A 27,335-nucleotide genomic window follows, 5' to 3' on the forward strand; every position below is an offset into this window, starting at 1 on the left:
GGCCCCAAGGCGGGGGTTGGACCAGAGCCTTCTTCTTGGGCTGAAGTGGACTTTGGGGCAAGGGAGGATCAGTACTCTCATTACGCTGCCCTCGCGGAATGTATTCGTCCCCATTGGAGTCTGATTCAGAGATATGTTCTTCCTCGGCTCTCATGGCATCTCCGGTCTCCTGTTCCGAATCTTCTCCAAAGAGGTCTGGAATAGCAGCAGTGTTTTGTCTATGCATGTCGCGACGTCGAGGCAGACGGTCACGATGAGTCTTCAACCGGAAAGCCATATACGCGTCGCAGTCCTGTTCTTTGTTCTCCAGAGATAAGCACAAGTTGCACAGTTCATGTGAGTCGGTGCGCGGGAATTTCACGTAGCAGAGGGCAGAATTTAAATGGAGTCCGTTGCATCTACTGCAAGACAGGTAAGCCCAACTGTGAGAAAGTGCCATCTCTCTTGCATGGTATGCCCCCACTTCTTGCTGAATTGCTGAATGTACTTTGACTGAGTGTGCCCTGGACTCCTGCCAATCAGGTGCCCAGGGCCTATGTTCATTCCCTAAAACCCTTTACAATGCATTATGAAAGCAGCTTATAAGGATCACATTCATGCCTCATCATAACATCCAAATAGCGATGTTACATATTTGAATTGGAATCAAAAACAAAAGCCGGGGGTTGCAAGAAAGTGCCATCTTTCTTGCATGGTATGCCCCCACTTTGATGTACTTTGGTGTGCCCTGTGCTACTGCCAATCAGGTGCCCAGGGCCTATGTTCCTTCCCTAAAACTGTGTTGAAGCCTAAGCCCAATTGGCAAACCCTAGCCACATGTCAGCCCCTGGCAAATGGTACCCTAGGTGCCCAGGGCCTTGTGACCAGGGAAGGCCTCTAAGAGCTACAGCACTCATTGTGCCACCCTTAGAGGCCCTGTACCCTAACAACCCACACACTGCTCTTGCAGGCTGAGTGTCTGGATACAAGACAAAACAGAGAGTCGACATGGCACACATCCCTGTGTGCCATGCCCACAACCTACACTGCCCTGGCATACATCAGCCACCCCTCTAGCTGGGTGCCCTATGCCAGTGGTGTGGGCACAGAGGCAGGAGCCCTGTGCCCCTACAGTACCCAGGTCCATTCCTGGGCACTAAGAGAAGTGCTGCCATTTAAGAGTATATGGTGCTGAGAGCTCGTCAAACACAAACTCCACAGCACCAGAATGGCAACACTGAAGACTGAGAAGTTTGGTATCAAACTTCTCAGCACATTAAATCCCACACTGGCATCAGTGTGGGTTTAATGTACAAAGCACCACAGAGGGAATCTTAGAGACGCCCCCTGAAACCTAACCTACAATCCACATCTGGTCTGAGAGGCTGCCTCACAGCAGACATGTTGCTGAACCCCTGGGTGGAGAGCCCCCGCTCTCCTGGGCCTACAACAATGCACATCCTAGGCGAGGTGCTTGGTCTCCTCCCCAGGATGGGTAGGGGGAAGCTTCAAAGGCATGCCGCCTTTGTGAGCTTCTCCAGGTAACTTGCTGTACTCAGCAACTGGCCCACACCGGTTCTGACCCCCACTCTGGAGGGAAGACTGGCCGGAAACCCCAAGCAAGGACAGGGGAGGTGCCAGCCTCTGCCAACCCCACCCCTCAGGTGGGGGAGGCGAGGTGAAGCACATCTCCAGGCTCTCGCCATCTTGAAGATGGGAAGCCCTGCCCAATCAGGACTAGGCTACTGCCCCCTCCCACAGGAGAGTGGCAGGATAGGGGGTGTACCCACCCCAGGGCAGGGACCCATTGGTCCCTGACCTTTACCTACCTGTAACGCCCCTAAATCTAGTATTTAGGGGCACCCTGAACCTTCCTTCCTTAGATTCCAGAATCCGAAAAAGCAAAGAAGAGCAAGAAGAAAGAAGAACTGCCGTGCAGCTGCTAAGAAGAGGAAGACACCAACTGCTTTGGCCCCAGCCCTACCGGCCTGTCGACCCTCGAACCAGCTCCTGCTAAATCCCGGCACCTCTTGTGGCCAGCAACCTCACAAACCCCGGAGGACCTGGCTACCTTGTGACTCTGAGCATCTGGTACTCCCATGAGCAATGGCACTGCTCAAAGCAAGATTCCAACCCCTGGCATCAGCCCGGGATCGCGAACCCTGCACACTCTGCACCCGCCAAGCCTGGCCTGTGCCGTAGTGGACCAAGACCACGAGGACATCCCCCCCGGCAACTGTGACCCCTGCATCCAGCACCCAAGGACCCACCTTGACGCTCCAGATGACGCCTGCAGCCTCAGAACCAGGGACCCCTCCAACCGCGACCAGCAGAGGGTAAGATTTCCCGACATCAAAAGGCACCCCTGCGGCTCCCTGTGCCCAACTCCTGGTGTCTACCTATCCTCCAACTACCACACTTACCTCTCGAAGTGGTGGTCGCACCTGAATAATCTTCGTCCCCAAGCTTGCAGCCCTTGTTCGTTCTTGAGCTTCTCCATTGCAATCCATTGAGCGCCCGACGGCTCAAAAGCAACCTGCACCCAGCCGCCAGAGTGCCCCTGGCAGTGTAACCTCTACACCTATCTACTTCCCCATTTGCCCTGAGCAAGTGACCAGGACACCAGCTCCCACAGCCGCTTGGCCTGCTAGCCAGCAGCCACCAACCAAGGCCCCCACCTGCCTCCCATAGGATAACATTGGGCCTAACTCACTCTGAACCCGGCTGCCCCTGTGCCGCTGAGGGTGTAACAACTGTACTTACCTGACCCTGAGAGACCCGGGAGTCTATGCCCAGAACCTTAACTCTGCCAGTCGAGTACTTACCCAAAAGCCGATAACTCACTTTTCTTCCATAGGGTAACATTGACTGGTTTCACTTGGAAATTCTTTTAAGTGTCAAGTTTTGAAACTTTAAAATATTCATCTGATATCAGCCAAATTACGACAAGGAGTTTACTCACCTGTTATCAGGAGAGATCCCAGTGCTGGATCTTGTTGCCCAGCACTGACCCTGAAAAATATTTACAACCGTATTTACCTAAACTTGATTTTCCTTCCATAGGATAACATTGCCTGGTTTTCCCCAGAAATTCTTCTGTGTCGATTTTGCAAACTTACAAATATTCATTAAAAAATCGCCTGTGTAACAAAAACACATTCTTTCAACTGTTTACAGGAGAAGTCTCAATGCTGGATCCAGGATCAAACACTGAGTTAGAAAAAGTAACAATAACCCCACTTACCTGCTAAGTGAATTTTCTCCCATAGGATAACATTGGTGATTCTATGTGAAAAAGTTTCCAAGTGTCAACTTTTAAAATACAATAATATTCCTTAAAAATCACAACTTTAACCAAAACGTTTTTACTCAACTGTTTACAGGAGATGTCCCAGGACTGAATCTAGGATCCAGTCCGGTGGTAAGAAAAGTAATCCAAAAAGTAATCAACTGTATTTAACTAGAAATTCCCATTGAGCACAATGTTATATTGTGTTGCCTATTGCAACAACTAACTATTGCATTCAAAAGCCTATTGAAAAGTATTTATCTAAAGCACCCGATTCTGAGAAATTATATGTTTATACCTATTGTTGGTTCTGAAATAAAACTACATATTTTTATACAAAACCATTGGCCTAGAGTTCAGTTCTTGAGTGTGTGAGACCATTTGCTGACTGAGTGTGTACAACAAATGCTTTACACTGTCCTCTGATACTGCCTTACTGCTCGACCAAGCTACCACTTCAGAGAGTAAGGTTATATCTAACTTTAGCCTCTGCCAAACCTCTGGGGACTGTGGAATGTACACACTGTACCTACTTGTGAACAGTATATACAGAGTCACTTTCCTACAGGAGGTAGTTTTCAAAATATCATCAGGGGTATGACAATAAGTTGGCTCAACGCAAATGTGGACTCCAAAAGGAGTGAGTAACCGTCTGGGCCGCGTTGGTTACATAATGTGGTGGCCACAACACCTAAGCCCAAAACTATGTACTCACACCACAAGACGAGGAAACAAGTATAAGAGGTCACAGCCCTACAATGCAGCAAAGATAAAAAAAAAGGGCAGAGAGGGATGCCAGTAGTGCGGTGCACTAAAATGAGTAAGTCTGAAATGCAGCCATCTCTTAAATAAAGTTAAGAAAAGCATTACCAAAATATCCATAAAAGACTCCTATAGTACTTAACTATCAAACAAACATGAGAAGAGAAACTTCATATTGTTAGTGCAAGAGACCACTACATTAATGTCCTGATCGTTTGTGCTTCTTCAATTACTCTGAATAATTTGTCCATCACTAAGAACCTTGGTGAGTACCTAATTTTGCTGTGTATGTGTGCACACTTTTCTTTTTGATTGAATAAGGACTTAGCAACGTGTCGCAGATACGATAAATATTTATAGGGGGGGGGGGAATAGTAAGAAAAACTCATTACCATGCGTTGTTGCATTCTACGTAGGTTAATGTATTCTTGAAAAATTAACTGGACATTATACGAAGCCGCTTGATGCAACTATGCTGGCACATTATTACTTGTTTTTTTTCAAACAATAAAATACAAAACAAGAAGAGGAATAAAGGTATAGTGGTGTGTAAAAATATATTTTCAAAAGCTACAATAAAAGGTAAACTTCCAAAGGTTATGGGTTCAAAATAAACAGATGCTTGAGCATTTGAAACAGGCTAGAGTATAGTATCGGCATAACAGAAAAGTTAATGGTTTAACAAAGCGCACTGTACATTAACTTAACTGACACTTGCCTTGTTTGCGAACATCTTCAACTGCTGCTACAAGCTCCTCTTTTAGAAACTGGCTGTCTTTTGCAATTTTGTCCCCTTTCTCTAAAAAGTTCTGGGTTGCCTGCTCAACAGATGCTGCTAAAATATGTGCTTTTTTTGATCTGCCTTTCTTCTTATTTGATGGACCCTTACTGCTTGAGTTCACCAAAGTGGTAACCTGCAAAAACATGCACAAATTTGAAAAAACACACTTGTTAGCAATATAGGAACAGGCACACATACAAATACCATACAAGTGTACTAGAATGTCATTTGAGAGTGGTCCAAAAATATTCAGTTTCCCACATATGTCAATACAACAGTTTCAAACTTTGCCGATTTGTGGAGAATTATTAATAGAACTAGGGCTACAGAGGGTGCAAGAAAGCGGTGGGTTCTACCATGTAACAAACTTAACAAGCATGTTAAAAGCCCAATTTAAGTTTAGAGCCATAGCATTCTTTAAAAAAAATAAATAAATAAAAAAAAATATTTCCATTACAGCATGGGGGGGGGGAAGAGAGAGAGAGAGAGAAAGAGAAGGAGAAAGGGGGGGGGGGAGAGAGAGAGAGAGAGAAAGAGAAGGAGAAAGGGGGGGGGAAGAGAGAGAGAGAGAGAGAGAAAGAGAAGGAGAAAGGGGGGGGAAGAAGAGAGAGAGAGAGAAAGAGAAGGAGAAAGGGGGGGAAGAGAGAGAGAGAAAGAGAAGGAGAAAGGGGGGGAGAAGAGAGAGAGAGAGAAGGAGAAAGGGGGGAAGAGAGAGAGAGAGAGAGAGAGAAAGAGAAGGAGAAAGGGGGGAAGAGAGAGAGAGAGAGAGAAAGAGAAGGAGAAAGGGGGGGGGAAGAGAGAGAGAGAGAGAGAGAGAGAGAGGAGAAAGGGGGGGGGAAGAGAGAGAGAGAGAGAGAGAGAGAAGGAGAAGGAGAAAGGGGGGGGGAGAGAGAGAGAGAGAGAGAAGGAGAAGGAGAAAGGGGGGGGGGAAGGAGAGAGAGGAAGAGAGGGAGAGAGAGAAAGAGAAGGAGAAAGGGGGGGGAAGAGAGGGAGAGGGAGAGGGAGAGGGAGAGGGAGAGAGAGAGAGAAAGAGAGAGAAAGGGGGGGGAGAAAGAGAGGAGAGAGAGAGAGAGAGAGAGAGAGAGAGAGAGAAAGAGAAAGAGAAAGAGAGAGAGAAAGAGAAAGAGAAAGAGAGAGAGAAAGAGAAAGAGAGAGAGAAAGAGAGAGAGAAAGAAGAGAGAAAGAGAGAGAGAAAGAGAAAGAGAGAGAGAAAGAGAGAAAGAGAGAAAGAGAGAGAGAGAGAGAGAGAGAGAGAGAGAGAGAGAAAGAGAGAGAAAGAGAGAGAAAGAGAGAGAAAGAGAGAGAAAGAGAGAGAAAGAGAGAGAAAGAGAGAGAAAGAGAGAGAAAGAGAGAGAGAGAAGAGAGAGAAAGAGAGAGAGAAAGAGAGACAAAGAGAGACAAAGAGAGAGAAAGAGAGAGAAAAGAGAGAGAGAAAGAGAGAGAGAGAAAGAAAGAGAGAGAGAGGAGAGAGAGAGAGAGAAGAGAGAGAAAGAGAGAGAGAAAGAGAGAGAGAAAGAGAGAGAGAAGAGAGAGAGAAAGAGAGAGAGAGAAAGAGAGAGAGAGATGTCAATATGGAAACATTTGATACACTACAAAAAAACATAATTCAGGCAAGGACACAATAGAAAAATTAACATTTCTATGAACAATGATCCAGGTAAAGGAGGTACGGAAACATTCAATAATTATAGCTATGTTACAAACTGCAGACAACTGATGTAGATTAAGGAAAATAGATCGAAACCCTAACCATTATATAATTCGTTTCTAGGAAGCAATTCTTGAATTGTAACTGCTTTCACAATATACTGGATGGAACTCAAACAGCCAATGACGGGGAGCAGTATAGGTACGAGAAGGCAAGTTGGAAAGACTGCCATGGATACTGGTGGGTGACCCAGCAGAGGGAATGTAAGCAGCAAGGTGAGAGCAAATCCCATACCTACTGGACGGGAAAACAGACTAGTTCAGCCAGACCGAGAGTGGAAGAGAAGCTGTTGCTATAGGGGTAAGGACATTGAAAAGGCTATGAGGCACTGTAAAAGTGTGAGTAGAGGTACAGTGGGTGACTGGTCAGCGAGTTACAATCCTCAAAATTCAGCTAAAGAAACTACAGACTAATTTTTGTTTAGTATTTCATAAAATGAATTTGCATTTATACAAGCAGTCTATATTTTTCATTTCCGCTCATCTGAAATAGGCGGATCCTATAAATTTATATTGAGCCTATGATTAATGGCAACAGAGCCAAAGACTACGCTGGAGCCGTGATCATGGTTAATAACTTATCTTCCCATCTATAAACCGCACAATAGGTTGTGTGTGGTCTACTGAGAGGTCCACAAGTTGACAGTGCTTTCAGTCAGGGTAAATTCTGCTGCATGCATCTGGTGAGAGATAATGACAGTAGTGGTAGCAAGCTAATGACCTTTTATGCAGTAGGTAATCCACTTTACTTTATTAGGTTCTCTTCCTCCTAGCGGAGATATTAACTTGAAGTCAACTTGTTCCATGTCAGTGAAACTCCTTCCCAGAATATTTCTTTTAAAGGGAAATTCTAGACAGTCTTTCCTCAAGCAGAGAAGGATCTAATCCTATATTAAGTTCAGATCAATTTTACTCTATGCTATTGCACCAGTCTTGTGTCACGGTTCAGCACAGGTATCCTAGGTTTCTCTATGCAGATTTGAGTAACCAATGTATCCAAGCAGTGTCAGGAGGAAATCCATCATTTAACACAGCAGGTCCATGAAACTATCTTCCAAGCCAGCCTACTTGCAGAGATTTCTTGGATCCAGCATGGTCTCAGATACTCCAGTCTGTCTCCAAGCAAATTATAATTTGTTGTGCATTGTGTAGTCTTCTATTGGTCAAAGCAATTCCTCTCCTAATAAATGGTCCAGCTCCTTGGCTCCTACAGGCAAACAGCAGCAAGTGGGTCCAGGAATCCACACTTAGCCAGACAGACATCCTTCAAGCAAAAGTTCTGAACCTGGAAATGCAACTGCCCAACAATACTGAGAAAGGCAACATTGGCTTCATCATTGCATCTTATGTCCCTTTTTGTTTGAACAAAAAGGGTTTCCTTTAGCTTTTTAGATGTACATTGTTCAAGATTTATTACGATTTGACGAGGCTTGAAGGGCTTTCATTGCACTTGTTTTTGCTTCAACAGAGCATTTCATTTTCCTAATCCTTCCCAATGCATTTTTTGCATCTTCAGGGGAAATCTGTATCTATTTAGAAATAGAGGCATAATAAAACTACTTAACATATCCCTCACTTGTTTCAGGTCTTGTTAGTATATGGCAAACCACGCTAGTTTCCCCACTTGTGTCTATCGGTGTGCCTAGTCTATTATCTCAAAAATATTTTATTCATTTATAAAAAAGGATTTGATGTGCATATAGCGTTATCTGAACACTCACAAATTCTCCTCAATTCAATATCTATTATATAGTAACCGCTATCCAACTCCATTCATTAGCTAAATCAGTCTGTGTGATTCAATCTATGAATTTATCGCTACCACCCATGTGCCATTTGCACCCTTATTGCTGCTTTTCTTTTTTAGCACAGATCGCTAATGATACTCGTTGACGGAAGCCAACGTAACCTACGGACTGTACAAAAATTCCTACCGTCTATGCTGCAATGCAAGACCCTGTATAGCCACTCACCTTGCCTCCTACACTGGCTACAGTTATGCTATTATTTATACAGTAGCATGCTGTTGCTTGTGACGCACTCAAAAAAATAGGAGTCACACCGGGGGAAGGGGGGGGGGGGGGGGGCGCAGTTAAAAAAAAAAAAAGCCTGCAACCCTGAAATAGAATATGCTGCAGCCATAGATAGTTTAACCATGCAGTTATATATTAACATTTTATATATCAAAAACTTACATGCAAGACTGTTCAGCCTGCAGCACAGTTAAATAATTCTGAACAGTCTATTACATACAATTATCCAGCACCTACTGCCATACAGTTCCAATTCTGTCTGGTGCACCTACAGCTAGTTACTAATAGGCTGGGAGGACAGCACAGTATGGGATGCTCCTGTCCCTTGCCATGGCCAGCAACATTTCCACCTGATGTACTTAGACAGGTTGGAGACGCGCCTGCACCTTGAGAACCTATGACAAAGACAGCTGAGGCACTATACCAAACTATTGCAGGCACCACCAGTGAATCTACCATCCTGCTAACCCTGGATCAATGGTTTTGTATCTAAGTAATATACCGTATTTTCGCACTTTATTTTGTATATATCACTTTCACTGCAGTAGCTCAAACTGGATCCTGAAAAAAGCCATGACACTCACTAGGAAACAGGTTTATCTTAGCATAGTACGACTAGGTCTAATGGTTCCTGTCGTATCCTGTTTTTTAATCCTAGCACATGGTAGCCTGAATAACTATGTGGCAAACCCTGTAACTAGTTTTAATTCACTTAATCACTAACACTGCGTCCCACACCACATTTTGTAAGCACCCATTGGGTTTTAGTAATAACCCTTCTTACATACAAAACATCCCTGAGCTCCTCCCTCTCAGCGAGGTGGTTGTAGCTACCACCATGACTCGGCTTCATGGTTCGAGAAGGTTTCCCAATGATGAAGCATGCCACCTTTAGTGGGTGATGGAAACCGCCCTTTAAAGGGATGCCTTTCTTCGTCAGCCGACACTTTTTTTTTTACTTTTTACACCAGAGGGCTCCAATGTGGATTTGTTTGAAGAACAGTAGCCAACATCAATCAATTTAGGATGATCTTTGGGTCGAGCAATCAGTAGAGGCTCTCTGCTGACAAATGGGACTGTGTTGCATGGAGCTCATACAGTGTACTCGAAAATTGTTTTGTTAATGGGAAGAAAGCACAATGCAGGTCAGAAAAAATGGTTCTCACTTTCTCTCATCTGGCCTCATTTTTCCATATCTCATGTACACCATCAGATCTTTGAGACATTTTGAGTAACGCACAACAGAATTTAGATAACATTTATAGCAGAGATGTCCAAAGGAGGGTCTGATTCATGCTAGATTGCTAGAACGAGCACAAATCACAAAAAATTAAGTCTGAAACTGCACGTAAATTTACTTTAGTTTACACACTGACCACTTGACATACAGACTCTTATTCTAAATGGATTGTTTCAAAGATCTGCATAAATCAAATAGTAACAGTGCGCGAGATTATTGCTAGCAGTTTTTATCTGAATGGAGATCAAAGGCATCATTTGTCTAAAGACCTATATCTGACCATTACATGATTTACCATAACTTGTTCATTAGATGCATGTAAACAAAGCCAAATACATCAGCGGTAAACATCGGGATGAAACAAGGAATTTAGCAAACATTTAAGATCGAGGAGCAGGAGCCCTGGTTACCCATGTAGAAAGCTTCACTTATAAAATTCTAACTATGCTGAAGACACTTCGTGTGTATGCTAGTACCCTTGGAAGAAGAAACCGAGCAGCAGTTCCTCCATCCGAAGGTCCCTGAACAAACATTCACAGACCTCGAGCAATATCTACCCAGATATACAATAAATGTGAACCCCTCAAAAAAAAAAAAAAAAAATAAATAAAATAAAAGCATACTCCGCATAGATTACAGACTCTGCCTTAATTCTGCTGTGCTAATGAAGATTGAGATTATTAGCACATGCTTACTCCTACACCTAACTCTAAGGTTTAAGTTTCTGCTCTTAAAGAACTGAAAAGGATCTGCTTCCAGGAGGCCTATTTTCCAAAACGCACCCGGAAGGTGCAACAAAGATAATTGCTAGACATGGCCGCCACACCCAGGGCAACGTACTAATTCTCCAGAATGTGTCGCAGCTCTGCAGCCTTTTTCCTGAAAGGAACAGCCCTCTTCTGTATGGACAAATCATCACACTTTGGGACTCTGAATCATCATGACTACCAGTATGCCTAGCAACGTCATATAACTATTTTCAGAACGATTCAACAGCCATCCTTATTTTGAAAGGCAAAAAACAACAATTCCATAAATGACAAATCCCTCCAGTGCCCGTGTCCTGGAACAAAAACAGTGGTCATCTCCATGCGACACTACACAGGCTCACCTGGTTACCTACTTAAAAACATACAGAAGGATCCTCTATGAACTAAAGTTACCTTTCTAAAGCCAAATACATGAACATAATCATCATGTAAACAATAAGGGAAATGTAGAAGACAGCCAAGAGGATTTCGCTCAAATTTTATCTAGGAGAGAGCTGTGTTGCATCTCTCACTGGGGGGCCTAGAACAGCTTTTAGGGACCCGTTCGGTGCCTTATACCGCCCACAATAAATAAAGTTAAATGCTACTGGCTGAAGTTACTGGAACCGAGTCAGACTATTTGTTCTCTTTGTTGTTTTGCGATATCAATGCAAACATTTAAATAAAAAGGATTTTTGGACTTGGGTTTATGCTCACAGAAAATTCCTGCTATAACAAGAAGCACTTGCTTACAATGCAGACTAAAAACTAGACGGAAGAGAAAGTAGGTTACAGAAAGGAACGTATGGACATTTGCACACTCACTTGGGTCACTAGTGGCTCTAAAAGCCTCTCAACTGCCAGCGTCCGGATCTCCAGGCTCTTGGGGTCCCATTTGAAGTTGATGTTTGCAGGGTTCACCGCAGTCATTCTAAAAAGGAGGAGAGGAAAAAAGGAACACAGGACTAAGTCTTTGAACAAAACCTGCAAACCAAATAAACATGAAAGTGGATATGTTCCAAAAGCATGGCAGCATCAATTACAGCATGACTACCTACAATTATCCATCAACTTTCCTACCACAATACCCTAGGATTAAACATACGCAGGTCTTGTGCATCTACAACCAGCTACTGAACGGTCTAAACCCCACTTTTTTTTTTCTTTTTTAGAACTCTCTCCTCGACGTTCTTCAATATTGCATTCTTTCACTCCAGACGATATGAGCATCATACAGGCTATTGTGCTGCACATGTTAAGTCAACAATGTCTGCCAATATAAGTAAATCATGGTAGAATTTAGAGTAACAAAATTAGGTATTCTATTTATCTGACAAGCATGGAGAACAGAGAAAGGTCTTACTCACCGATTTCTTTCCACATGGTGTGGAACTATCATACGATTAGACAGTACTGGTTGGAGATATAAGGTTTAATTATGGAGGCGGCCAGTAGATACACTGAACTTCACCCTCTCGTGTGTTTACTAGGATGCATATCAAGGCCCAGGAATTCAAAATATATCAGTAGGTTCACCAATTTAGCATTGGTAATTTCTTAAAGGAATATAGTGATGCAATGAAAAGCCTGTAGGGTACCTTGCACCAAGATGTGATAGCTTGATGTCCAGAAATTGACTGGAGCTGAACTACCTATGGAAACACTTTAGGCAGAGGGGTGGCAATTGCAGATTAGGATTCTGTACTGATGGCACAGCTGACCAAATCGCACGAACGACCCCCATGATTATATAAGCTTTATATTGTTACGGATTGTGACATGTAACTGTCTGATTATGTTTAGATATGTCCTCAGAACTTCATTCGGATAGAATATTAATTAGGTGATTATTCCTTATTAGGGGTGGGCTGCTCTTTTATCCTGCTGATTAGGGGACGTTTCTTTTTGTACTTGTTTATAAAAGGTTATGCTATGGCTTGAACATTATGAGCCCTAACTAAGGTCAAAAGAAACAATGTTGTGTATTTGAAATGGGAAAGTGCGGACCCTGAAATGTATCTAAACGTACTGAAAAAACCTAGGACATGTTGACCTGGCAAAATGACGATAAAGGGATACTTAGAAAACAAGCATTGGCATAGCCAATAGGTCTCGCCTTTGGGACATAAGTGTTTAGCCATGCAACAGTTGATGTTGCACCACGGCTATTGTGCTGCATAATTAAATAAATACTTATAAGATCCCAAAAGGAGAGACCTATTGGCTATGCCAATGCTTGTTTTATCTGCAGTGAGAACCCCGAGGCCCTCACTAAACCAGACCCCCAGATTCTTCACCGGACTGCCAGTTGAGTTCGGCCTGGGGTAGCCTGCATGTGATCCCTTTGTTCCACCTCTCATTGTGTGGTCCTGACTGCGTTCATCTCTTTGCTACACAAGCCTCAAGCCTTTCCTGTGATTTCAAATAGATTTGCTAACAAGAAAAACAGTTGGGTCTGTATATGTTGTAAAGATGGGTTTTCATTTAAGAGAAAAGAGGACAAACATCACAGATTCATCCATATATTAGGCAAACTATGAAGAGGCGAAAACAAAATTTAGAGAAAACAATATTGCAAATAAATGAAAAAGTAAATGTCAAAAGCTGTGAAAATGAAACTGCGAATGTATGACTGAAAAAATAATATCGAAAAGTACACTCATAAAAGGTGGGTGTGGAATTTTCAGAAAGTGTGGGAGTGTCAAGTGGATGGGCGTGACAGTGTGGTGAGTGAGCAGTGTGCTTTGTACGTATATGCTGTGTCGAGCAGGCTAGGTAGGTAGGTAAACTCACATGGCTGCTGCACAGATGTAGGCTACCCTAGGAAGAGTGATAACTGGCCACCCCACGTGTTGTGTGACTGCTTGAGCACCTCCTGAGGCGGAAGCCGGGAGGCTATGTTACTTAGCGTTGTTTCTGATTTTACTTGCTCTTAAATTGTACAAACTGCTAAATCGGCGTTATATCTACTCTCTTGCAACTCTAAGTAAATTAGCTTGATTTAATAAGCTTTAATCGCTCACTTAGTTCCCCCTCTTTCCCGCTGCCCTGGGCCACTCCCAGCCGAGCATTGACGCTGTGGAGCCGGTCCCGGGCACTGAATAGCGGCGGCCATCTTGTGTGTGGGTGGGATTCACAGCACTCTATTGCGCATATAAGGGTATGTCCATGCCTTCGCGCAGCAAACGCGCACAGCGGTCGTGCCAGAGTCGTGCCAGAGTCGTGCCCGTCTGCGACCAGGACGCAGCGAGTCAGATCTCTCCTTCACCTTGCCCCTCCACTACCATATCCTACAGCAGGGAAGCCTTACTTTATCTCGAATCAAAATCCTGTTCGTATGCACATACTCCTTCCGATTCCTCGTCACTACCCTTTAAACCCTGTAGTGTACAAACTAGAGAAAACACCTTTCCGCCTCCATGTCATCTCCTACAGTCTCTCCCCCGACACTCCTCGGCCCCCAAGAAAATTATCATTAAAGCTGGACTGATTAACTGACGTTCACTTGTGAAACACTCTTTAGATGTAGCTCAATCGTTAGAGGACAACCAGCGGGACCTTCTTTTTCTCACCGAAACCTGGTTAGGAGAAGAATCCAATCCCGCTCTCTGCCTTGCCATCCCGCCAGTTTACAAGATCTTGTGTGCCAACAGACAGAACACCCACCCCGGCGGAGGTGTGGCCATTATCTATAGATCTATCTGGTCCATCTCTTCCTTCTCTTATTCCCAAATAGAGTGTATCGAGGCACTACCTTTTTGTATCAAATTAGCTGCTAACTGCACATACTCCGGTTTATTAATTTACCGCCCCCCCAAATCTAAAATCTCCTATCTCCCATCTCCTGGCCCTTCTTGAATATGCCCTACAAGCCTCCTTCCGTTACGCTAATTTTACCCTTATTGGGGACTTCAACCTTCACGTCGACAATGCCGATGACCCCACCATCGTTAATTTCCTGTCCACCCTATCAGATGGTGGGCTAAACCAAATAATTTCCGGTCCCACGCATAAGGCAGGACACACCTTGGACCTTATTTGCACTAACCTAACAGATACCTCTACAAGTGACCCCATCCCTGTAATCTGGTCGGATCACTACGTGATCCCTTTTACCATCTCCTTCTGCCATCAGGATCGATCGAGACCCCTGTCCAACTCAGTGGGTCGTAACTGGAGGATGATTTCCCCTGAGAATTTAGCCCCTCATCTCTCCTTGTCCGCCCCCGAGGAGGCTACAGATTTAGACATCAGACTGTCTAATTTCAACCATTGGATCACTTCTGCTATTGACCTCCTAGCCCCTATCAGACCTATTAAATCCTCACGAGCCACCCCCTCCGCACCGTGGTACTCGGATGAACTCCGCATTTGTAAATCGGCCTGTAAACAGCTTGAACTCCCCAAACAATAAATTCAAATATAAATCCGCCCTGAAGGAGTACAGGAAGAAAATCATAGATCACAAAAGATCCCATCTAGAGGAGAAAATCTTCCGGGCACAAGGGTCTTCAAGAGTTATTTTCAATACCGTCAGAACCTTCACTGACCCTCTTGCCCTCAAGCGTCAACCCCCGGTGTCCCAGACCCTTTGCGACAGTCTAACTACTTTGAAGACAAGATTGCCACTATTCAAAATTCCTTTCCCAGCAAGATTAATCCTGACAATCTCGAACCATGCACAGTCAGCTCTAATCCCACTCAGGTCTTCTCTAACTTTGAGGTGATTACCCCGGAACACTCGCTGGCAGAATTACTAAAATGCAAATCTGGTTCCCCCCTGGCCGGCAAAACAGTATAAATCCTTAGCCCCCCTGCTCAATCCCATCTTAAATTAAATTTGGAACGACTCCCTCCAGACAGGAATCTATCCCGACTCCTGGAAGCACGCCAGATTGGTTCCCATACTCACAACTCACAGCACGGATTTAGGCCCGGATATAGCACAGAGTCCGCCCTCATTGAGATGGCTGACGCCATCAGATGGAAGTTGGACGAGGGATCTAGAGCGGTGTTGGTGTTGCTCGACTTGTCGGCAGCATTCGACACCGTCTCCCACCCCATCCTCCTTGACCGTCTGCAGGCAAAAGGCATACAAGGCAAGGCCTTGGAATGGTTTGCCTCCTTTCTGTCCAATCGGACACAGGCAGTATTCACACCCCCATTTACCTCGGACTGTCGCCCTCTCAGGTGGGGAGTCCCTCAGGGCTCCTCACTGAGCCCCCTCCTGTTCAATGTTTATTTTTCCCCTTTGGCCGAGATCATCGCTCAATCGGGAATCAAGGCCACTTCTTACGCTGATGATATACAGCTACTGTTCTCATTCGACTCCCCTTCCCAATCTACCTTTGACCCGTTGAAAAACTGCCTCCGCAACATCGCAAGCTGGATGGATAACAATTCCCTCCGGCTTAACGCCGGCAAAACCGAGGTTCTATTTTTCCATCAGCTCTCGCCTCTGGACCCCAACCTGTGGTGGCCCCTTAAATTGTGTACACCCCCTTCACCTAAAGACTCAGTTAAAAATCTCGGGGTAATCTGGGATACCAATCTCGCTTTCCAAAAACAAATCCAGACGGTATCCGCGGCCTGTTTCTCTAAGATGAGGATGATGAAAAAAGTTCATCAATTTCCTCCCCAGCCAGACTAGGAAAACTATTGTGCAGGCTCTAATCACCTCCCATCTGGATTACGCCAATGGACTGTACCTTGGTCTCTCCTTGGGCCTCCAGCGTCACCCCCAGACAGTCCAGAATGCTGCTGTTCGCCTGGTCTGTGGTCTCCCCCTTCGTGAACGCATCACTCCCCATCGACATTGGCTGCACTGGCTCCCGGTTCATAAAAGGGCGGAATTCAAGGCACTTACCCTAGCTCATCGGGCTATCAAGGGAAAGGGTTCCGCATACTTATCCTCCTGCCTTCGTCCATACAGCAATACCAGACTTCTCCGCTCGAGCTCTAAACATCTCCTTTCCACCCCCAGAGTCAAAAAAGTTTGTTCTGGGGGAAAAACATTCCAAGTCTGTGCTTCCTCCCACTGGAACAAGCTACCCTAGTCCATCCGGACCATCCAGGAGGAACTCCCCTCCCGGAGAGCTCTAAAAACCTTTCTCTTCTGTTGATGCCAACTGAGTCAGACACAGCATCAGCTCTCACAGAAGCGCCGGGACACCCCGTTGGGGTATCTGTGCGCTATACAAGATTCCCTAAATAAATAACAAACAAACACACTGGGTCTCCACAGTGGCACCATAGCCCCTGCCTAGTGTTGCCTTACTCTAGAAGTGGCACCGTGTGCAAGTTTGAAGGAGGTGCAAAGTTCAGAGTATGTGATGATGAGAATTATGATACTCTTATTGCGCATTGTGCTGTTTGAGTGTGTGCTTTTATTGATCTAAATTTTGCTTAATGTGGGTGGGATTTGTGGCCAGTGTCTATACTGTTTTGAAGATTGTGCCAATATTGTGGTCGTAACATGCCTGACCTGTGCCGGGTGTGGAGACTGTGCCCAGTGTAAGAGGTGTGCTGTGTGTGGGTTTTTTGCCGATTAAGAGGAGTTATTCTGAATATGGCAGCAGGTATGCCAAATATGAGGATGTGCACAGTACTGTTGAGTGTCAGAGTGTGCCAAGTATATGTGAGCGGTGCAGGTTGCAGTTGGTTTGTATAGGGAAGTATGAGTGCAGGTTGCTGATTGATGTGTGCTGTGCTTAACATGGTTGTGAAGTCACTAGTTTTGTATTCTTTGCATCTGCGATGGGTGCTCCACGATGCATGTGAATGTAGCCTCCAAAGACCCTGTTAAAGACTGGTGGTGGACACTGGAGGTTCCCAGGGCTGTTATATTTGTGCTCTGTACACAATGGATATTACACGCACGTTGTTGGCTAATACAAAACATTTTCAGATTTGTCTGGTTAATGCTGCACTTCTTATGTTCTTCGAAAGGAAACCTGGCACGCCTGCGCCTGGAGCTGCAGTTTCCTAAAGCAGACTTAGACTCAGTGCCCACAGATGGAGCATCGCTGAAAGATGCATTTCTAAAATAGGACTTCTTGGCAACAGAGGTTTCCCTTTGCATTCATGAGAGCCCTCTGGACCAGGCTATATTTTTTAGTTAATGTTTGCCCTCGCACGCCACAACAAGAACAAGCATTGGCATAGCCAATAGGTCTCGCTTTTGGGACCTTTTAAGTATTTAGTTATGCAGCACAATATCCTTGGTGCAACAACATCAACTGTTGCATGGCTAAACACTTATAAGGTCCCAAAGGCAATACCTATTGGCTATGCCAATGCTTGTTTACCTCTCCTTCTCATCTCTAATTAAAAAGGGAGAACCAGACCGGTACAATCCCAATACAATAATTCACCACAGCAAGCGACAGACCACTTTTCTCCGCCAATCCCCACATCTTTAGGTTTCAAAGCTTTCATTTATCTTCCCACTGGCTAAATTCTAAAGCAGGTTTTGTTAGTGGCTTATTGTGCAATGCTCATGGCCACCAATTTGCAGATATTAGTTTTGTATCTGGGACTCAAATGCCCACAATGTCAATGTAGGTTAGAACAGTCAGATGCAACTAGTTATGCACCTTATGAGTCTGGTGCTTAATTTTTCAAATACTTTCATATTTAATATAGGAGCGATTTATTTTCCTTAATTGAAAGGATCGGGGGAGAAAGCTTTGTTTGAATGGCAACATGTAAAGAAACTTAGATGTGTGTGCAAGTATTTCAATTGCCCAAAAAAAAAAAAACGGCTGGCTTATGGCCCAGTAGTTTGTACTGAACGAGCCAAACCCAACCCTAATGGCTAACCTAGTATGAAATCAGGCAGGCTTAAAATACGGATACATTGCTCAATCAAGGAGACAGGGCCAATGCAAGAAAAACTTCAAAAGCACACTTAACCTCCTGGCGGAATTCACAATACAATTTAAAAGACTTTCTGCAAAAAAGCCTACAAGTGTAAAAGTAATTCATTCCTACAAACGTTGGCTCGCTATCACATTCCAGCCAGAAACTAGCAGTCTGCTTCCTCCCAGCTTTTTTCTCCGATTTCTTTTCATCTTGGTAGTACTTCGAGAATTAGGAGACATACTAGTGTTACATAAAATTTTTTTATAAATGAATACACAAGTCTAAAACATTGAGGTTGTTGAGTTCTGTCTCAACATATTCCTATAGGGAGAGATCCTAATTATTTGGTTAGCTTCCTGGATAACCAGGGTTTCACACAGAGGTGAATAAAGTAAGATAACCATGTATAACTGAGGAACAATGCAGCCGAGTAGGATGGGAGGGTTAGATTTGGAAATCTATCACTTAGACAACCGATGTGTTAGCTAGGAATGTGAACGAATGCAATGCTCAGTCAGGTGCCCATGAAGGCTGAGAGTGCGAACAGGAGTCTCCGATTTATGGTGATCAATACTTCAAACATGCAGTAAAATAATAGTTCATCCATTAGTGAGGCAGAGTTCTCAACGTGGATGGATCGTTGCTTTCTATGCTACAGCAGAGACAAACCTTGGCAGAATCAATAGGTCTCCTCTTTGTGTCCACCTGGCTTTGCCAGTGCCTTATAGCCAGGCTGTACAGCATCACAAAGATCACTGTGAAAAGGTTAGGGGTGAAAAAAAAGGCTCAGTGACGCAGCAGCGTCATTTTGTAAGCATTTGCATGCTCATCTACAAAAGGAGGCAGGCATTTTTAAAAAAATTTTTATTTACCGTCCCGAGGTGGATGGGTAAAAAATTAAAATATTTTTAAAAAGCACTTACGGCAAAGAGGCCGGCAGCAGTTTGCGGTCTAGTCCAACGCAGAAAGAATGCCGGTGAGTCAGGGGTTAAGCAGCACTCTGGGTTGGGGGCCAGGGTGTCACAAATATTAAGGCTATTCATCAGTGGGATTACAAACAGGAAGAAGGGAGTACCACAAAATGACCAACAGACCCTCTAACTCCTACACACGGGACAAGTGAAAATAAAGGATATCATTACCATGCAGGAATAGCAGAAGGCTTTGTAGAGATCTGCAGCAGGGGAAGCCTTCACATTTCAAGCTAAGCTTCTTGCTAAGAGAATACTATTTGCTACGTGTCGATCTTGAATAGGGTACTTGTCAAAAGACATGCGTTAGAATGAGATGGAGAGACTGGGCGAATATCAATGGTTCAATTTTCAGCAACTTTTGTTTGTTGAGTTGAGGCAGATTAGGAGGACAAAGATATCGACATATCTCAGATTAAGTTACATATACAAAGAGCCCACCATTTATCAGTTTTAGCTGGACTTCTAAATCAAATGCACGTTATTAGATAGTTGGAGAATGTATGCATTTTATTTTTTCTGCAGAACCGTAGAATGCACTTTTTGTTTCTGGAGAGAGAAAGGGGTGGAGCAATGAAACCGATAAGGTGTGAATTGCACACAGCCGCTGCCGTCCTTCCTTCTAACTTCAGAAAAAGAATATATTATTGCCATTCACAAACGTAATAGTTTTGACCTAGTAAACGTCCTGGTGTTCTAATCCCATTTCTGACAAAGGACTAGAAACTGTTTGATTACAGAAACATTTCTGATTCTTCACATGCCACAAATGATAAATGAAATATGTGGAATGGAAAAAAAAAAAAAAAAAAAAAAAAAAAAAAAAACTGTACTGCCTGGCCACAACATAAATAGGCTACTCTCCACAGACTTATTATTCTGTTTCTTGTAATCTAGTTTTAAACGGACTCCAAACACACAATATAGATACAGAAGCCGAACTTTAAAGTTGCGATGCACCACCTGACAAATGTCAGCCATCAGCGCTTTTCTGAACCTTTGATTTAAGATCGCTGGCCTCCAACAACAAACAAGCATTTGCAATGCAATAGGTCTCGCCCTTGTGAGAGTTTGAGCTATTGTCATTGTAAATGACAAATGCCTTTCATTTATGTGTTTTGAAAACCTGTAAGCGGTCCGTAAACACGCACTTTGTACTAATAGCTGGCAGTAAACGAGTCTGTTACTGCCAGCCTTGCTTCTTGTAAGCAACGACTAAGTACAAAGTGTATGTTTACGCACCGCTTGCAGGTTTTCAAAACACATAAATAAAAGGCAGTCATTTACAATGCCAACAGCTCAAACTCTCACAAAGGCGAGACCTATTGCATTGCAAATGCTTGTTTTACATACTGCGGTCTTGACCCTATGTAAGGCTGCTAGAGTGCTTTAAATTTTGGAGAAAAATGTGCATAACAAGCGATAAAGTGGATCTCTATTGTCACACATTGACAGCTCATTTAGTCTGCTTGTCGATGCTTTCTTGGGTTTGTTGTCCTGCATTTAAAATGGCGAAAACAAAACCAATTTACCAGAAAGCAAATGATAATAAAAATCAGGGCTAGGTAAGCTTCAATATGCGACTGCGGGGTGTAGGAGGAAGGCCGTGGAGAGGCCCGAGAGCCGGGGGTATCGCCACAATGGAGAGAAACCTGGAAAGAATGAGGAAGCTGAGACGGGTCCCTATCGGGCTCTCGTTGTTGTACTTACCATCAGGGTGAAAACCAAATCTTAACTCTGCAGCAATACCACCCTTCACAGCCTTTGATGCAACTTCAAAGACTGCATTATAGTTCTTTCATAGTCTCATTTCAAAACTGAAGCATTTTCAATATGCTGCAATGTAATGAAGCCATGGTTGTTACTTATTTATGTTATGCAACTAACTATTGACAAAGCCAATAGTACTGGCTTGTAGTAAGTGTAATGTTACTTGCTGTATTATATATATCTGGACGTAATGACAGAAGCAGCAAAATACCAGTCAGGCATTACACTAACTAAGCACAGACTTTCAGTTTACATGTTTTAAGTCAAGGCCAAAATTACATCGGCCACGCCCCCTTGAGAAACCCCCTCCCCATTTTTGCTTCCCCACTTAAAACCCTGGGTGCAGCTATACCAGTGTCCAGTCAGTGAACGTCGCCAGGTGAGGCAACGGGTGCCACACCAAGTAAATTACAATATTGTAATCTACAGACAGACGTGGTGATCTCAAGCTATTAACACAATGCTTCTCTACGGCACGTGCCATCACATGGGAATGCAGAGGAAGTGGAAACGCAAGTTCAAGTTGGAGGACGCAGGAGTCATTGAGAAAGCCTCCGGCCCTACCCCGTGGGTGTCTCCCATGGTGGTCACGAACAAGCCCAAGCAGCCCGGTGCATTAGAATCTGCATTGATATGAACTTTCCCAACCAAACCATACAAAAAGAGCATCCCCCACCACTGATGACCTGATTGCTGACATCAATAACTCTGCATGGTTCTCAAAGTTAGAACTGAAGACAGCAGGTACATCACAACATTCTCCACAAACGTTGGCCTCTGCTGCTACAAAAGACTCCGTTTTGGTATATTAGCTGCAACGGAGGTGCTCTAAAATGCCATATGTTGAGTTGTTGCATACTTAGAGGGTGTCCATGTCAGCGATGACATCCTTATCCATGCCCCCACTTTTAACAGCCATTGCCACCTGCGAGTCGCACTTGCAAGAATTGACGCAGCGGGCCCCATGCTCAATCGAACCAAATGCCAATTGTTTCACCAGACTATGGAGTTCTTCAGATAAGTCTTTTCCAATATAGGCGTCAAAGTGGATCCCTACAAATACATGGACATGGTAGAGTCGCCCATAATGTCCACCACAGCAGGTGGCAGGAGTTTCATTCGTCCCGCAACATACCGCAAAAGGTTCATTCCCAACCTGGCAACACTATCAGGTCCACTGAGACTTCACGAAAGGCTCGACTGCTTGGGCGTGGAGGGACACCAGAGGAAGAGGCCTTCCAAGCCATCAAAAAGGCATTCCTTTGCGATACTGTGATGTCCTACTTTGATCCGGCAAAAGACTCAGAGCTCATAGCTGGAGCCAGCCCCATCAGCCTCGTAGCAGTCCTCATGCAGTGCACACGGAATGAAGACTTTGCACCAGTGGCATTTGCCAGCAGAACCCTCATGGGCACCGAAAAACGCACGCCACACGAGAAGGAAGTCCTTGCTATCAAGTGGGGATGTCACCACTTTCATCTTTCTCTCTACAGACGCCCATTCAAAGTCATTGCGGATCACAAACCGTTGGTGGCCCTCTTTGCGGGCACCGCTCCTCACCGCCACCTCGCATCGAAAAGGGGGCCCTGCAACTGCACTGTCAGATGATAGTGGGGTACAAACCAGGCTGCAATAATCCGGATGACTCTCTCGCTCTCTGCGCCCTCCGGCGGATGGCCGCTCTAGTTTTTCGTCGGACGCAGACGACTACATCCACTGGGTCGTGGAACTAGGCTGTCCCAAGACCACCACCTGGAAAACATTGCCGATGCCACCGCCTCAGACCTCTGTGTCCAGAAGACCTGGGAGGCAGATGAATCAGGTAAGTGAAAGGATTTTCTCCATGACCTTGCAAAATATGACATCACCCAGTGTGACCAGTTTGCCCTCTGGAATGTCCATCCTGAATTCAGCACCACACCGCCTGACCTCTTCCTGCGCACCCACCGGATTGTCATTCCTCGCTCACTGAGGTCACCAAGGAGCCACCAAGACGAAGCCAATCTGAGATGGAAGGACTGGTTCCCCTGACGTTGGTGTGGAGGTCGATGATACTGGATTCAAATGCGACTGGTATCAAGTCAGCAAGTTGCCTGACAGAACAACCACAGTCACAATAGATGCCTCAGCGACAGACCCTCGTGTGATATCAGTAAGGACTATGAAATCTTTGCCTGATGGGTGCCACATGCTAGTTGACTTAGACGCTTTCTCGAAAAGCCAGATAGTGGAAGTACTACAAGCTACCACATTCAAACAAACCAAGAGGTGCCTCGGGGAGATATTCACAACATTTGGAGGCCTGCACACACTGAAGAGCAACAAAGGATCCCCCTTTCAGGGACAGGAATTCACACAATACCTGCAGTCCCTCACAATAACCCACCAGAGAATCATGCACTGCTTGCATCAGGCCGATGGTGAGGCAGAGAGGCTGATGCACATGCTGAACAAGACCATCTTGATCACGTGTAAGCAACAAGACGACGTTGAAGAATCCAATCATGGAACCCTGGGCTCATTCAGGCATACTCCACTCAGCATGACAAGAGCACCGGCAGACGTGCTGTTCAGGAGAGCGGAGAGAGAACATTCCCAACCCCACCACCTGGACTCCAGAGCCTGTCAAAATAGTGACCATGCAGCAGAGGCGCACACAGAACAGACAGCCAAGCTCGAAAAGTACTGGCTCATGACAGTTGGCCAGGGGTAAAGTTCCAACTCCCTTTTGAGCCAGGAACGACAGACTACGTTACGAGAAACTTATCTGCCTGCACCAAGTGGAGATCCCCTGATATTGCAGGACCGAATGTACAAACCGCACTGCCCCATCGCATGGAGACCAAGTGGACGACCGGGACCCAGCAGGGAATGTTCCCAGGTCCGCCTCCCCACCCCATATGGCTATACCATGCAGCCTGGGAGGAACGAGACCACCAGAGGAACCCGGTAAACCCCAACATGCCCTTGACAACTAAAGGTCACCCCTACAGTTTAAGGTCGTCCATCACGAGGCCCAAGAAACTTAAAGATTAGAATAGTAACTAAAGGGGCGCATCGCTTCCAGTGCTACTTGCCATGTCGAGCACGCCTGATTAACAGACCTCCTAACACTGTTTAAATTTTCAGTTGAAAGTTTGGAAGGAATGTAATATGACGTGGAAGACAGCAGACGCCATGACATACACGCATGCCCTGACCCCACGTTAGGGTCAGAAGGAGAGTTAATAAAGAGGGCGAGAGCCTCGGCACACAACGAGTGTGGCACATGTTTTGCAAGCACACTCAGCCTCCGTAGTCTTTTGTCTTTGCCGCGCATGAGTGCTAAAAAAAGACTGCGTCCCCGCCGCACAACACTGTTATCCATTCAAATTCAAGGTTCAGCACAAAACTACTGGGGGCACTGCCTCATGGCCTACTCATGCATAACATGACAGAATGCCTTGCATTCAAGTCATTCAGCAATACGTGCCAGGGTAGGATTTTGGAGGCCTCAGTCAGACATAAGCCATATGGGGTTACAGGATCCAGATAGAAATGAGTCTATACGAGTGTGTTCGTGCACACACACACACACACACACACACACACACACACACACACACACGATCCCTCCTTACAATAAAGTAGGAATATAAAGCTCCATTACTCTCTAGAGGAGGTCCGTCTCGACAAATAACTATACATATACAGTCAAACGTGTTCCACTAATTCAAGGGTACCTTGTCATCCCGGATTTGTCAAGACTGTCTCGGTTTTTCACCAGTTATCCTGGAAGATTTCAGTAAATTTGACTCATGTCTCAATTGTTAAAGTGGGTTGACTGAAAACCAAGGGAGGCACATATGTTTTTGTGTCTACCAAAGAAGGGCCAGCTACCAGCTATTACAAGAAAGCAATGTAATTAACTGAGCTTAAAAATTGCATTTAATTTATTTTCTTAGTACCTACCTCTTCTGTGTTTCTATGTAGACAAGTGCGGTCATTCTGTGCTGCTCGGCTGATGTAAAATTCTAGCCCTTCTTCTATTATTGTGAAAAGTCTCGGTTTTTGGTTTTCACAATCTAATCTCCCGAACCAACTCTGAAGCAAGAAAAGTGCAATTTGGCAACTGTGCTGCCTTTCACGTACAAAAAGATCTTGACCCTTTCAAAAGAACCAACACTTACCAGTTCCTGGACCTAAACTACACAAGCACTGATAACAGAACTAACTTTCACTTTATTTTACAGGGAAAATAACTTTGACGATCACAACCCCAGAGAACCAAGTACAGCACATCAGAACCCAAATTAATGCAAGGCTTCAATCTTAACGCTGAGAGAAAAACTGAAAACCGAACAGTGAAAGCTACATGGATGGGTTGAAAAGGATATTAAGAGCTTGCCAGGATAGTAAAGAACAGCAGTCCCAAAAAATAACAGAAAAATGTATTCTAGCACACTGATGGTCAGGTTAGGATTGAAGGCTCCGTGACACTTAGCTTTAAGATCTCAACATCTCACCACCCATGTACAGAAAGAAGGGCCAGGTGAATGTTTAACTATGCCAGCATCAGTCATGAACTCCGGAATTAAGTGAAATCCATACCTTTAACATTATGCAATCTGGATTCATTATTGTATGTGAAAGAGTGGTTTGCATTGAAAATGCTCGAAAGGGTCTCTTTTAGTTATCTAGCAAAACTTTTATTTTTAAGATGTCACCAGGTTAAATAAAAAAGGGATGCGAAATTCATTGCACCACGTTTTCAAACACATTTTAACGCATCCGTAAGTACTACCCAACCGCACAGCAAGCTCACACAACACGTTCCTTACCCAGTCCCAACCCAGAGCTATGCTTCAGCAGATCAAGTGACAAGGTGGGCAAATAAATAATGCATTGGGTACTGCCTTGCATGTTCCTCATTCACAAATTCAGCAGGGCAAATACCCTTGAAAAGAAATCCTATGGCAGGAAACACCAACAATGATCTCTAGGCCATATTAGATGGATCATTACTTCAAAACAACGCAAGGAGAGCGGTAGGCAAATTTCGGTGATATCTTAAAAAAAAACAAAAAAAAAAAACCCACAAACACACTATACTGAAATGTACTCAATTTGAAAACCTAAAAAGAGGTCACCAGCCCACAATACAGCTTTTGAAATAAGTTAATGTGTATTTATAAGGCAAGTATATGGTTGTGAATGTTTACTAAGCGTGGTGCACATGCTGTGGCAAACCTATTGTGCACTGTGCTTGGTAAGCATTTGCATCTCGTATTTTAACTGTATTAAAGACACCTTTGTCGAGTGGTCTTGGAGAAAAGTAAGGGGTCGTAAAAGATGAAAATTGAGTAAGCAGTGGAATAAGATCAGGATTTCATTCATTGGAACGTTTGACAAAGCAAGATCTATTGCTAGAGGAACTTGAGCCAAGGGGATTGATGAAATAAAAATGGCAATCGGCACACACACACGCACAACCTCCCCCCCGCCCCCAGACTTTATTCTCCGTAACACTCATGGGGCAGGAAAAACACATCCGAAAATAACTCGCTTATGTATACATTGTGAAATGTGGACACAAAGTCAGAACAACAAGGGAATCCATAGACAATCTGGCATGGATATGAAAACACTGGGGAAATGTCAGATATTTGTAAGGGGGGGGGGGGGGGGGGGGGGGGGGAAGAGCCAAAGCCATTTTGTGGGCTCTAGTTTACGGCATGGAAGGAAATACTAAACATTTGTGAGAGAAATCTCTGAAAGGAAGGATGTGAACCAGATTACCTGCTGTCTGTAAATAAGGAACTAAACAAGTTCGTAAAACACGTTCCTCCAAATTTCAAGCACTTATTAAGTAGCACCTTAACTATAGCGCTAGATGTGAATCTGCCGATTACAAATGACAGTGTGCTACCACTTCATGCTTTAGTTTTATATTTATTAAAAGTGATTTAAACATGATTTGAGAAACATTCCTTCCCCGCCCTAATGACAATGCTGTTAATGAACTAAGAGGCAAGTCAGGGGGCATTGTATCCTGTGGCTAGATTTGCATTATATATGGAAAAAAAAGGTTTATTCTATTAAATCAAGCAACAGAGTTTTGTACAGCAGACATGCTGAACTCAAGCATTTGAAGGTGCTATCATATGGGATAATGGCGGCTCAATTAAAATAGTTGCCCACGTTCACATCAT

The 27,335-nt window shown here is 44.4% G+C and overlaps 2 protein-coding genes across 2 annotated transcripts in view; one reads left to right on the plus strand and one right to left on the minus strand.

The window, feature by feature from the left end:
- Positions 1–27,335, minus strand: part of CTNNA1 (catenin alpha 1) — a 282,300-nt gene that overhangs the window by 218,682 nt on the left and 36,283 nt on the right. The window contains exons 2-3 of the mRNA XM_085617884.1: positions 11,366–11,471; positions 4,749–4,944 (exon numbers count right to left, since the gene is read on the minus strand). Coding sequence (XP_085474010.1) covers positions 4,749–4,944; positions 11,366–11,470 — 301 coding nt within the window. The 5' untranslated portion in view covers position 11,471. The remainder of the gene's footprint in view (positions 1–4,748; positions 4,945–11,365; positions 11,472–27,335) is intronic.
- The window catches only part of LOC146810862 (uncharacterized), a 300,207-nt gene continuing 294,476 nt past the window's right edge, over positions 21,605–27,335 (plus strand). Inside the window, exon 1 of the mRNA XM_085615008.1 lies at positions 21,605–21,755. Coding sequence (XP_085471134.1) covers positions 21,605–21,755 — 151 coding nt within the window. The remainder of the gene's footprint in view (positions 21,756–27,335) is intronic.

This window comes from Triturus cristatus, chromosome 7 (genome assembly GCF_964204655.1).
Source record: "Triturus cristatus chromosome 7, aTriCri1.1, whole genome shotgun sequence".
Taxonomy (NCBI): domain Eukaryota; kingdom Metazoa; phylum Chordata; class Amphibia; order Caudata; family Salamandridae; genus Triturus; species Triturus cristatus.